At 40.7% G+C, this 12,595-nt stretch overlaps 1 protein-coding gene across 2 annotated transcripts in view; it reads left to right on the top strand.

The window, feature by feature from the left end:
- Positions 1–12,595, top strand: part of Fras1 (Fraser extracellular matrix complex subunit 1) — a 442,940-nt gene that overhangs the window by 383,169 nt on the left and 47,176 nt on the right. For both annotated transcript variants that reach the window (XM_070012597.1, XM_070012596.1), the window contains 6 exons: positions 705–864; positions 2,830–2,980; positions 6,348–6,594; positions 8,073–8,417; positions 10,482–10,642; positions 11,285–11,432. In XM_070012597.1, the coding sequence (XP_069868698.1) occupies positions 705–864; positions 2,830–2,980; positions 6,348–6,594; positions 8,073–8,417; positions 10,482–10,642; positions 11,285–11,432 (1,212 nt within the window). The remainder of the gene's footprint in view (positions 1–704; positions 865–2,829; positions 2,981–6,347; positions 6,595–8,072; positions 8,418–10,481; positions 10,643–11,284; positions 11,433–12,595) is intronic.

Below are 12,595 nucleotides of genomic sequence, written 5' to 3'. Positions count from 1 at the left end.
TGAATCACATAAGCAGGCCACTGTGTTTTGAGATTCTTGTAAGCTTGTCAGGCATTTCTAGTAATTTGAGGTTGAGTGTGGTTGGGGTAGTCACTGTAACAGTGCTTCTTAAAGGTCATGTCCTTATTTCCTTTTCCCCTCCTGATTTTAATCATTTGTTGTCTTCTAGCATATGTTTAGCTGTGTGTATATATATGGATTGTTTTAATCCAACCACAGCTCTTTTTATTAGCACATACCTTCCAAGAAACCTTCTCTAGAAGAAATCAGGACTGGGAATGAATCCAGACCCCTGAGGATGCTGGGGTGGGGGCAGGGGCGGGGCCGGGGGTAGAGGGGGAATCAAAGTCTCATCTCTGTCAACTCTCAAAGTTTCCTTGCACTATTCCACAGATGTTTGCTGAGGTTTTCTCTTTCAAGACCCTGGGATTTTCATTCTATAAAACGATGAGGCTTCTCTATACATAAAGACAGGTCTTCTGTTCCAAAGAAGGAATTGCAGGAATTGGTTTTTCAAATCTGGAAAAAAACATTTGTGTTTAAGACTACTGTGCTCTTGTGTGCTTCTTGTTTTGGGGAAAATAAATTCTGCACATAAACCATTAGAAGAATAAGCTAGAAGTGTTACTGGGGGAATCTGTGGGGCTGTCTTTATACCACTTGGCTATAGTACCGTGAACTTATGGGGGGTCTTTTTCTCACAGAGGCTGTCAACTTGGGGTTGATTCGTTATGTGTTGTATGAAGAGAAGATCCATGAGATGATGGATAGCTTTCAGTTTCTGGTGAAAGACAGTAAACCCAGTCTGGTCATCGACAATGTCTTCCATATCCAGTGGTCCCTCATCAGCTTTAAATATACCAGGTAAATGTGTTGTTATGCTTTTGGTCTGGAGAAACTTAGTGAATCAAGTAGAGAAAATAAGCAGCTCTAGTCACCTGTTTTGGGGGTTCTTTTTGGGGGGGGATTGGTGGTAGTGGTGGTGACAGTAATGGTAACAGTAATAAAAACAATAATTGTATAAATACTTATTAGATATTATGTATCCCAGGTACCCCTAGGTACTTGATATATATCATCTTAGTTACTTACAATATACGGTTATGAAATGAATTCTCCTATCCTCATAGCAGCAAAACGATAGAAGAACAAGCTTAAGTAACTTTCCACAGTTGCTTAGTAAGCAGTCAGACCAAGACTTAAGACCAGTGACCCTAACTATTGCATTGTACTGCCTCTCATACAAATAGATTTGCTTTCATCTTCATATTTTAGAAGATAATCCAGTAGAACTGATGGGAAAAATAAAAATTAGATATTAAACTTTTGAGAATAAAGTACCTAGCCCACACTAACAAATACCTTTGCTGCCCATCTCTACCCTGATACTTGTATTCTCCCCTAGCTCCTGATTCACAAGATTAGATGCCAAAGTTGTGGGATCTTTTAAGAAATTTTCCTAACCTGTGAGAGAATTACTGAGGCAAAGAAAGATATCAGTTGATAAAGGTGACTGCGAAGCACAGTTCTGGTTTTATGAGTTAAATTATAAATTATTATTTCTTTGAGGGAAATAATTATTTTAAAAATCTATGTGGTAAGAAGCCAACTTTCTAACAGTTTGAATGCAGATAGACACTTGGTATGAAGAGGACTTTTGTGCACTTGCTTTCATGGACCCCAGAGAATTCTTCTGCTCTTCCTTGCCATATTTACAGGATGACAGGACACTTTAAATCATTAATATATATATATATATATATATATATATATATATGCTGTTTTGTTGTTTACTGCTATTTACCACTTGTTTTTTCCTTCTTCAGAATTAAATAACTGTACTATTTACTTTTTCTGACAGCCCTCTCAGATTTAATGGACTACAGGGCATAGAATCTCCAAAAGCTGACAATGAGCTCTAATACCTCAGAGGCATTTTTCCTAAAATGGTAGCAGTGGGACACATAACCCCTCCAATTGCTGTCCCCAGTGATGAAGAACAAAGTCTAGTTTGGCTTTTGCAAACCTTCCTATTACAAATTAATAGCACATTGAATAATCTGCATCTTGACACAAGCAGCACAGATCTCTAGCATTAAGCGACATTAATCCCCCATTATCATAGGACACCATTTGTCTGAACACCTTTGTTAGCTACACTTAACCTGTAACCCTGTTCCACATGTTCTTCCTGCAGATCTGGCTCAGTCATGTCCCACCTGAGACCAGGCATTAACAGCCTCCCAAACAGCTTTCTTCCCTAAGAATAGGCCCACTGGCCTCTTCTGATTACCTTGCTACACTTGGGAGAGATTATTTGTCATTTATGTAGATTTTCAGCTGGGAAGTTCATTTTCCTATGCACAATCTATCTTCTAAATGACTCTCGACTCTTTCAAAATGAGGACACCGGAAGGTGGCTCAGTGGTAGAGTACTTGCCTCACATGCATGAGGCCCTGGGTTCGATTCCTCAGTACCACATAAGCAGAAAAAGCCAGAAGTGGTGCTATGGCTCAAGTGGTAGAGAGCTAGCCTTGAGCTGAAGAGCTGAGGGATAGCACCCAGGCCAGAGTTCAAGTCTCACAACTGACAAAAATAAAAATAAAAATGAGGACACCACATTCTGCATCCTGAGTCCTTGTTCACTTGGTGCTGGGACTGTCCCAGGAGCAGACTCCCTCAGTTGACATGACCTCTTGAAAGAACCCAGCTGCCTTCCTATCTCCAATAACCAAACAGAAGAGACACTGAACAGACAGTCTTTGGCTGTGTGGGCTTTTCACAGCCCTGGGCAGACTTTCAGAGACTTCCATTTTGTGTACATCTAGCTATAACGTCAGTGAGAAGGCGGGGTCTGTCAGCGTCACTGTGCAGAGGACAGGAAACCTGAACCAATATGCCATCGTCCTGTGTCACACTGAGCAGGGCACAGCCAGCTCCCAGCCGGGACAGCAAGACTACGTGGAGTATGCTGGCCAGGTAGGTAGGACGGGGATCTCTGATTTCTGAATTGCTAGGGAGACTCCAGCAAGGTCTGCAGCATGGCTGAAGACTGTCATGGGAAGTTCCCCTTCTATTTATTCCCTTTCTACCAGCCTCTTTCCTTGGGTAATTTTTCTATGTTCCTTTCTCATAGTACCTTGTAGTTCACAGTCTACCTAATCACATTGAAGCGTAAACTGACAAAACTTAAGTCATCATCTAGCTTCTTGTCTTTGCACATTGCTTCACAACAAAAAAAAGAAAACCCCAAATCATCGTGTTCTACAGCCAGCCTTGGAGTCCTCAGACTTCCTCTCCTACCTCTTCCTAGCTGGAGGAGGAAGAGAGACAGGGAGTAAAGAAAGCCTTTGGAAGCTCTTGGAACAGGCTAGATGAGAGAGGCTGGTGAGAAAGAGCTTCAATATAAAAGATGAAGTTAGAGCAAAATGGGTGGATTTGACAGATTAGTAGAAGAGATAGGCTGTCAGCAGGGTTGGTAATGCTCTGAAGAGCACATAGGAGGAGCCAGAGCTGGTTTCACAAGGTGTGGCCAAGGCTGTGATTGTACCTTGGGCATGTTGACTGTAGGTTTTCTTAGAAGCAACAGCTTTACCTCTAAGTAGACTAGCAGGGAGTGAGGAGAAATGTTCCAGTGACTAGAATAGATGTGGCCATTCATACCAAAGTGGCAGTTGAAAGAAAAATGAAACAGTGAGTGGACTAGAAATAAGAATTAGCTTAGTGGTAAGCAAAATGAACACCAAGATATGGACACAAGAGGTTCTTCTTTGTTGCTGTGGTTTTTAATGTACTATGTGATTTCTTTTTGTTTCTTTTGTATGTTCTTCCCCCTATGGTATATCCCCTGTGGTCCCTGTATTTGATTTGGGTACCCTGCATCTTATATACACATTTATTTAATTTTGGAGAGAAAGGGGAATAACAAGATGCTGAAACAAGGACACAGGATGACCCATTGCAACAATGATACTCACAAGACACTATGTTGGAAATGATCTTTAGTCCCATGAGATGGCGGGGGGGAGTGGGGGAGATGGGGTAAGGAAGGGATAGTAAGAAAAAAACAAAGGAGAGGGTAACCATGTTCAACAAAGAATGTACTCATTACCTTTACTCCTGTAACTGTAATCCCTCTGTACAGTGTCTTTACAATTAAAAAGAAAAAAAGAATTAGCTTAGTGGTAGAGTGAATTCTTAGCCAAAAAGCAGCCCTAGGCACCAAAGAGAGAGAAAGGATAAGAAGATATGAAAACAGGAGTAAAAGGGGGAAAGTCACAATGTTGGGATATATATATTCAATTTATTAGTTCAAGTTCATTATTATTATGATGTCACAAATCTCTGGAGAAGTATCCTTTGAGTTCAGGAATCAGCAGGACTAAGCTATTCTATGTTCAGTTTAAATGAGGAATTCGAAAAGAAGATACGTCTAGTGTGGTGATACACAGTTTGTAATCCCAGCATTGGGAAGACAAGCAGGAGCCTCACAAGTTCAAGGCTAGGTAGGGTCACAAGGCAAGACTTTATCTCAAAACAAACAGAGAAATAAACTAAGAAAAGAACAAACAAAGCTAAAGAAATCAAGCCGGGCACCAGTGGCTCACACCTATAATCCTAGCTACTCAGGAGGCTGAGATCTGAGGATCACAGTTCAAAGCCAGCCCAGGCAGGAAAAAGCTGTGAGACGCTTATCTCCAATAAACCACTAGAAAACCGGAAGTGGTGCTGTGACTCAAGCAGTAGAGCACTCTCCTTGAGCTGAAGAGCTGAGGGACAGTGCCCAAGCCCAGAGTTCAAGCCCCACAACTGACAAAAACAAAAACAAAAAACCTAAAGAATCTTTAGCAAATGGGAAAGACAATATGTTCTTGTGAGGTTGTTTTTTTTTTTTTTTGAGAAAAGACAAAGGGTTATCAGTTGTAGATAATTAACAGAAATCTCTTGAGTATGTTTCATTTTTGGGGGGTATCTGGAAGTATGGGACTTACTAAAATTTAATTTAATTTGATTAGATATATTTTAGCAATTTTCTGTGTGGTTAAAAGTATGTGTTTCTCAGACTTGTGTGGCCCTAAAGCTTTACAGTTACTTGTTTCATACATGCTCCAAATGCCACCATTCATGCCAGGTTCAATCCAAGTTCAGTTTCTGCCTTTTTAGTTTGGGGCAAGTCTATATTCTAGTATCATTTAAAAGTTTCCTCTTTCTTTCTTCCTCTTTCTTCCTACTCTCTCCCACCTGCCTTTCTCCTTTTCTTTCATTACTACTACCTCTCCCTCTCTCTTCTCCCTTTCTTCTTCTCTTCCATTTCTCCCTCTTCCCTCCCTTGCTTTTTCCTCCTTTTCTCCTTCTTTCTCTCCTTTCTTTTTTTTCTTTTTGCCTTACATAAGGTAAAACCAGAAACATCTTTATTCATTTCACAAGTACGTGCATGTAAAATAATTTCGGCAAAATTGTGCAAGTCTTAAGTTGACACACATCATAGTTACAGCACACTTTAATGGCAAACAGTTTAGTCAAATAAAGTTAAAATTAATCTGGCATGGTTAAATAACTTTCTGTGCATTCCAGCTTCATTATTCAGTGCAGTAAGACTCTGCCTATTTTAATTGTGTGAGTAATAAGGTCATGGCAATGGCAGTAGCTTAAATTTGTTCAGTGCTTTAAAATATATTTAGTTCTTGGGGCTGGGAAGGTGGCTCAGTAGTAGAGTACTTACCTCGCATGCATGAGGCCCTGGGTTCGATTCCTGAGCACCACATAAGCAGAAAAAAATGGAAGTGGTGCTGTGGCTCCAGTAATAGAGGACTAGCCTTAAGGGACAATGCCCAGACCCAGAGTTCAGGCCCCATGACCGACAAAAATAAATAAATAAATAATTATATATATATATATACTTAGTTCTCTCATTCTATGTACTTTCCTTTAGTCTTGCCAATAAATATGTAAGTAAAAGAATTATTGCTGTTTAGCTGATCAAAAATCAGATGTTCTTAAAGTCTCATATCTTTACCTAGTTTAGAAGTAACAGAACCTGGACTTGAAACTAGAACTTCCTGTCCTGAGGTCAGAGCTCTTTCTCATTAAACTTACCTCAAGCGGAAGGGGCATTTAGTCATCAAATAATGCTCATTGTTATCTAAAGTGAACTAATGAAACAGAATGTGAATATGTTTTCCTTCACCCAATGGTAGAGGACTTACTTTCTTTCCATGTCCCTATATAGTGTACAGTGAAAAGCAGAAAATGGCTGAGTGTTCCTGCTGGTAAAGCAATTCTCTGGAGGACTGGAAAGGAGGGTGCTGGGGTACAGCTTAACCTCTGTTATTTCTTTTGGTGACAGGTGCAGTTTGATGAGCGAGAAGACACCAAGTCGTGCACCATTGTCATCAATGATGATGATGTGTTTGAGAACGTTGAGAGCTTCACTGTGGAGCTCAGCATGCCAGCTTATGCCTTGTTAGGAGAGTTTACCCAGGCAAAAGTCAACATCAATGACACTGAGGATGAACCCACATTAGAGTTTGATAAGAAGACCTACCGGGTCAATGAGAGTGCTGGTTTTCTATTTGCATCTATTGAAAGAAAAGGTCTGTTGGTGCCAAAGGTGATAAGAAATTACAATAATAGCTTGCATTCATTGCATTCCTTTTATCCACCAAGTGCTTACTGATCATGTGAACTGATTGATACAAGTATCTTACATGTATTGACTCTCTTGCTCTCCAGAATGACCACAATAATGATTACACCCATAGCAAGTATTATCAGAAGGCTTCTTGCTTCACTTATTCTTAAATTGGACCAGAAGACTGGTTAAATGTAGTCTTGCAAATTATTCATGATCTCAGTATTCTTAATCCATCACCATTACATAAAATATTTAATAACTACAGTCAAAAAGGAAAGGTATAATTGTGAGGTTCTTAGATCTTGGAAGATGGAAAAATGTGCTTAAGATTTTCCCTCCCTAGCTGTTCACTGGTGGTTCATACCCCTAATACTAGCTACTCAGGAGACTGAGAGCTCTCTCAGCCAATGCAGAATAGTCCACTAGACCCTTACCTCTAGTTAACCACCAATGGAGCTGTGGTAGAATGCTAGCCTTGAGCAAAGAAGCTAAGGGACAGCAGTACCCAGTTTGGCACACACACACACACACACACACACACACACACACACACACACACACTTCCCTCCCTGAGTGATATATATATATATACGTGTATATATATATATATATATACGTATATATATATATATATATATATATATATATATATATATATATATATATATAAAGTTCAGATGAGAAATAAACTGTGAGAAATAAAGAACAATCCTTGATGAATACAATACTGAAACTTTAAAACACATAGAAATGAAATCTCTGATCAGAGGCACAACATGACTGTAAATGATGATGTCAGGTTTCTTTATTGAATCTGCTGGCTTGGGTACCACTCTAACAAATACTGCAGAGAGCACAAAACCTGGGCAATACCACTCGGCAAACAAAAGCAAACCCCCATGATTGCCCTGGGCCACCAGAACAGGCTGCTGCCAATGGATGTGGCTACACTTAATAACTAAGGTCATTTGTACAGAGAAGCCAGTTTTACTTTGTTTTGTCTTTTCTGTTTTAAACAAGCTTCTTTCTCTCCGGGAATTAAAGTGTAGAAGTTTATTCAGAAAGGCAGTGAACTATGCTCATTGCACTACCTTCAGGACACAATTACTTTGCTACTTAAACTTCCAAATATGAGTCTTTTCTTTCCACCCGCTGTGGTCTTAAGATGGTAAGCAATGACTCTTGTGAATTAACAGAGCACAAAACTCACAGAATAGGAAATCCATTTTAAGTTATTTGGGGAAGTGTCTGGGGTATATTAAATCCTCAAGCGGTTTATACCACAGAAACGGCAACTCAAGCGGGTTTCCTGTCAGAGTGTGAACAGAAGTAGTGATGGAATGTCAGAAGGTATCAAGCTCATTAAAGTATCAAAGATTCCAAAGGTTGAGAAGCACTCATTGAAATGCTTCGGCTCTCTTGCCATTTCTATTTCAGGAGATTCAAGCAGCATTGTATCTGCCGTTTGCTACACAATCCCAAAGTCAGCTATGGGAAGTAGCCTTTATGCTCTAGAATCAGGCTCTGATTTTAAATCTAGAGGGAGATCTGCAGAGAGCCGTGTGATATTTGGGCCTGGTGTCACCACATCTACTTGTGATGTCATGCTCATTGATGACAGCGAGTATGAAGAGGAAGAAGAGTTTGAGATTGCCCTGGCTGATGCTTCTGACAGTGCCCGCATCGGAAGGGTGGCGATGGCCAAGGTGCTCATTAGTGGTCCAAACGACGCTTCCACTATCTCCCTGGGCAACACAGCTTTCACTGTCAGTGAGGATGCAGGTAATGGAGGGCCTTTCTGGGGTTCTGTCGCCCAGCTTCTGATCCTTTTATTGAGCAACTTCTTTCTAATGTTTGAGATTGTTCTTCAGTAACGCCATCAGTGGTCTGAAGCATTAGGTATTGGTAAACCTCAAGACCAAGAATGAAGCTAGCCAAAGATAGCAAGTTCCATGTGCATTTTTGCTCTGGTTATTGATGGCAGGGCGGCATCTGGCTTAAAGCTGTGGTCCACAAAGAGGACGTGTGGTGCTGTGTTTTTTGGCTTGTGAAGGAAGGGAATGTTGTTTGGTTAAGAATGAAGATGAAGCCTTGTTTACCCCTGGTGTCCTTGAAGCCTCTCCCTTGCCCCTTGCTCCCCCTTCCCTTCCCTTTCCCGTACCCCCTGCATGCTTCTATCTTGGGCAGGCCAGCAGTATGCTCTCCTCTCAATAAACAAAAAAGAATAAATATGAGTTCTTTAGTTCCTGCTGGCTTCTGAAACAAACTCTGTAAACTATTAACGTCTTGATTCAATAGAGCTTTCTCACAGATATTTCAGCCTCAGCCGTCAGTGGGTAAATCTCTCTTGTATGATATTTTAGAGCCCAGGTTCTTTTCCTCTTGTAGCTGCCCCAAAGATCTTGAAGATACTCTGTATGCTGTTGACAGAAGGGACAGAACCGTGCTTAGAACCTTCTGATAAAAGCTACATCCAGGTTTTTCACCCCTTTTAAGGATGCTGAAGGAACTAGTATTTTGGAACACATAATAAATGCCTGGTATTACACATTCTCACTCAATCTTCTGTGGAACAGATGATGACCAGAGAGGTTAAATAAATGACCATATATTAAGCAGCAAATACACTAGAAAGATAAATTAAAACCAGATCCTTTTAGCCAGACCAGACACCAGTGGCTCATAACTATAATCCTAACTACTCAGGAGGCTGAGATATGACAATCAAGGCTCAAAGCCAGTCTGGGCAGAAAAGCCTGTTAACCAACAAAAAGCTGAAACTGGAGCTGTGGCTCAAGTTGTAGAATGCCAGCCTTGATAACAAAAACTAAGGGACAATGCCCAGGCCCTAGGTTCGAGCCTCATTACTGGCGCGTGCATGCACACACAATAACAAACAAAACACACACACGCACACGCACACAATAACAAACAAAAAAGCAATTCTTGCCTATTATGCCATATTTCCTTTTCAATATGCAAAATGCCTGCGCGTGACTACATGTTACCTCAGAGCATGTAAAGTGAGGTGATATTTGGGATTTTCAGGTTAGCTTTCTCCTGGCCTTGGTTCTGAAAATACCTAGCTGTATAGGCTTTTTTGTTTGTTGTTTAATTTTTTTCTCTCTCAGTGCTGGGATCAAACCCTGGGCCTTGCACATAGAAGGCAAGTGCTCTACCACTGAACTATATCCCTAGCCATTGGTTTTTTGAAACAAGCAATATCTCACTATGTAGTTCAGTTTGACCTTCAACTCACTATGTAAGCCAGGCTAACCTCAAACTCCATGAATTTTCTGCTTCAGCCTTCTGAGTGCAATTCCTAAATTTCTTGAAGGTACTGCAAAGTAAAATGTCACTGTTAACCAGGAGATGAGCCTTATTTGTACAATAAGCAAAGAGCACATATGGTTTAAGTAATGATGTGTGCACATTTGGATAAAATAGGAAATTCGACCCAGTTAAAACATTTAATTAGGAAAGTTCAGCTCCAGGCTTCACAAAGTCTCCTAGCTGATTACTGGCTGTGTGCTAGCCACAGTGTCCAACTTTCTTCTCCCCAAACAGGTTTGAGTTTTTTTCAGGGGGCACTTCACCCCTTGGGTGCATTGTTAAGACTGCCCCCTTAGTATTGTTCCTAAGGTCACCTTCATGAAGCCCTCTGCTAGGTGTCCTTTTGCTCTTAGTTTCAATGAAAAGAGGGCAGTGACGACTCTCAGCCCCTGACATTGAATGATACAAATTGAGTGTACAGCAGTCAGAGGCAGTCAGAGGGAACAGTGTTCTGGAAATCTCACTGACTTTCTGGCTCAAGGTTGACCATTCAAATCTCTTGACTTGATTTAGGCACAGTGAAGATTCCGGTGATCCGCCATGGTACGGACCTTTCTACTTCCACATCTGTCTGGTGTGCAACACGGCCCTCCGACCCCGCCTCTGCCTCTCCAGGAGTTGACTATGTCCCTAGCTCTAGGAAGGTGGAATTTGGGCCCGGTGTCACTGAGCAGGTGAGCCAACTGCAGTGCACACACTCAGTCACAGCTAGATAGCTCTGTTAGTGTAGTCTTGAGTCTACTTTCTAAGCCTCTTGAGGATTCAGAAGGCTCTTAGTCATATTATTATCCTTACTTTCTTTAAAAATAGTAACATAGAAACAAAAGAGAAATTTTATATTCCTAAAATTCACGAGTAACCTTTTCAGTGTCAAATATCCAAAAGTACAGATTTAGAATAAAAATTGTCCTTGTTTAATGCAAGGACAATATATAGTCGTATATAGTCGTAACGTTTTATGAATTGAAAAAAGGAAAAAGCTGGGCGCTGGTGGCTCACACCTGTAATCCTAGCTACTCAGGAGGCTGAATCTGAGGATCACAATTCAAAGCCAGCCCGGGCTGGAAAGTCCGTGAGACTCTTAACTCCAATAAGCCACTAGAAAACCGGAAGTGGCGCTGTGGCTCAAGTGGTAGAGCACTCACCTTGAGCTGAAGAGCTGAGGTAAAGCGCCCAAGCCCAGAGTTCAAGCCCTAGAACTGACAAAAAATAATCATTAAGAAGGACAAGTTGCCACGATTTTTCCTAGTATCCAAAAGGCAAATGGATGTTGGGTATTGCTGCCGCCATAAACTTTGCTTTGATCTTCCCTCCAGTATTGCACCTTGACTATCTTGGATGACACTCAGTATCCAGTAATCGAAGGACTGGAGACATTTGTCGTTTTCCTCAGCTCAGCACAAGGGGCCGAACTGACCAAACCTTTCCAGGCTGTTATTGCAATCAATGACACATTCCAAGACGGTAAGAGATTGGAGATGCCAACTGGTGGTTCGGAAATACATTTCTATTATTTTTTCTTGGTTTCTATAAGTATGCATATTTTCACTCAAGAAGTATGTCTGGCCAGGTGCTGGTGCTCACGCCTATAATCCTAGCTACTCAAGAGGCTGAGATCTGAGGATTGAGGATCAAAAAACAGCCCAGGCAGGAAAGTCTGTGACTGTTATCTCAAATTAACCACCAGAAAACCAGAAGTGGTGCTGTGGCTCAAGTGGTACATGGGAAGGCAGATTGGACTCAAGGTCTAAGAGGACTTTGTACAGCAAAGTGATTGTTTATAAGCAGAAGAGAAGTGAGGTGTGATTTTTGTTTTAGGAAACTAATGTTGTCAGTATTAAAGATGATATGCAGAAATGAGTAGAGACAGGTATATAAAGAAAATACCAGTCACAACTGAAGATGCAGCCTAAGTAACCTAGGGAGAACCAGAAAGTTGCTTCTCAGGAAGAATTGATGGAAATTAGAACTGTCATCATGTGGATTCTAGTGGCAGGTGAAGAGGAACATGCCAACATTTCCCTCATCAGCAACTCCAGTGGTTGACCATAGAATCAATGATTAAATTCTTGTAGCAGCTGAAAAACCCCTGAAAAGGAGAGGCACTCCAGAGAGATCTTTAATTTCTTTATTCATTCTTAAGTAATTTCTATTATGTATATCCAAGTAAAAAATGTAAATGGAAAATGATATACTATGAAAACCTAATTTTTCTTCTATACCTACTCCCAAATTTCCATGTCTTGTCACTGGACACAACTATTCTACTTGGTTTTGTTTATTTGGGGCGAGGAATACACACATAGACAAACACATATGCATCTACACTTATATATATTTACTTATATACATACATAGACATAGACATATCCAAAATATTGTGTGTTACTTCCATAAGCAGAAGTTCATCCTTTTAGTGTATAGTTTTGAAAAGTATGGGGAGTGATATGCTCCATTACCATAATGAAGACATGGAACAGTCTGAGCACCCTAAAGAATTCTCATATGGCTTTCTATAGTCAGTCTTTCCCCAAACTCAAGCCCTGATAACCATATATCTGTTATCTGTCCCTGAATTTTTGCCTGTCTATCTATCTGTCTATTGATCCATCTATTGGCAGTACTGG

The sequence above is a fragment of the Dipodomys merriami genome, unplaced genomic scaffold (assembly GCF_024711535.1).
Source record: "Dipodomys merriami isolate MVZ:Mamm:240054 unplaced genomic scaffold, mDipMer1.0.p SCAF_9, whole genome shotgun sequence".
Lineage (NCBI taxonomy): Eukaryota > Metazoa > Chordata > Mammalia > Rodentia > Heteromyidae > Dipodomys > Dipodomys merriami.
The sequence above is the reverse complement of the archived record's forward strand: the minus strand, read 5'-3'. Positions and strand labels throughout refer to the sequence as shown.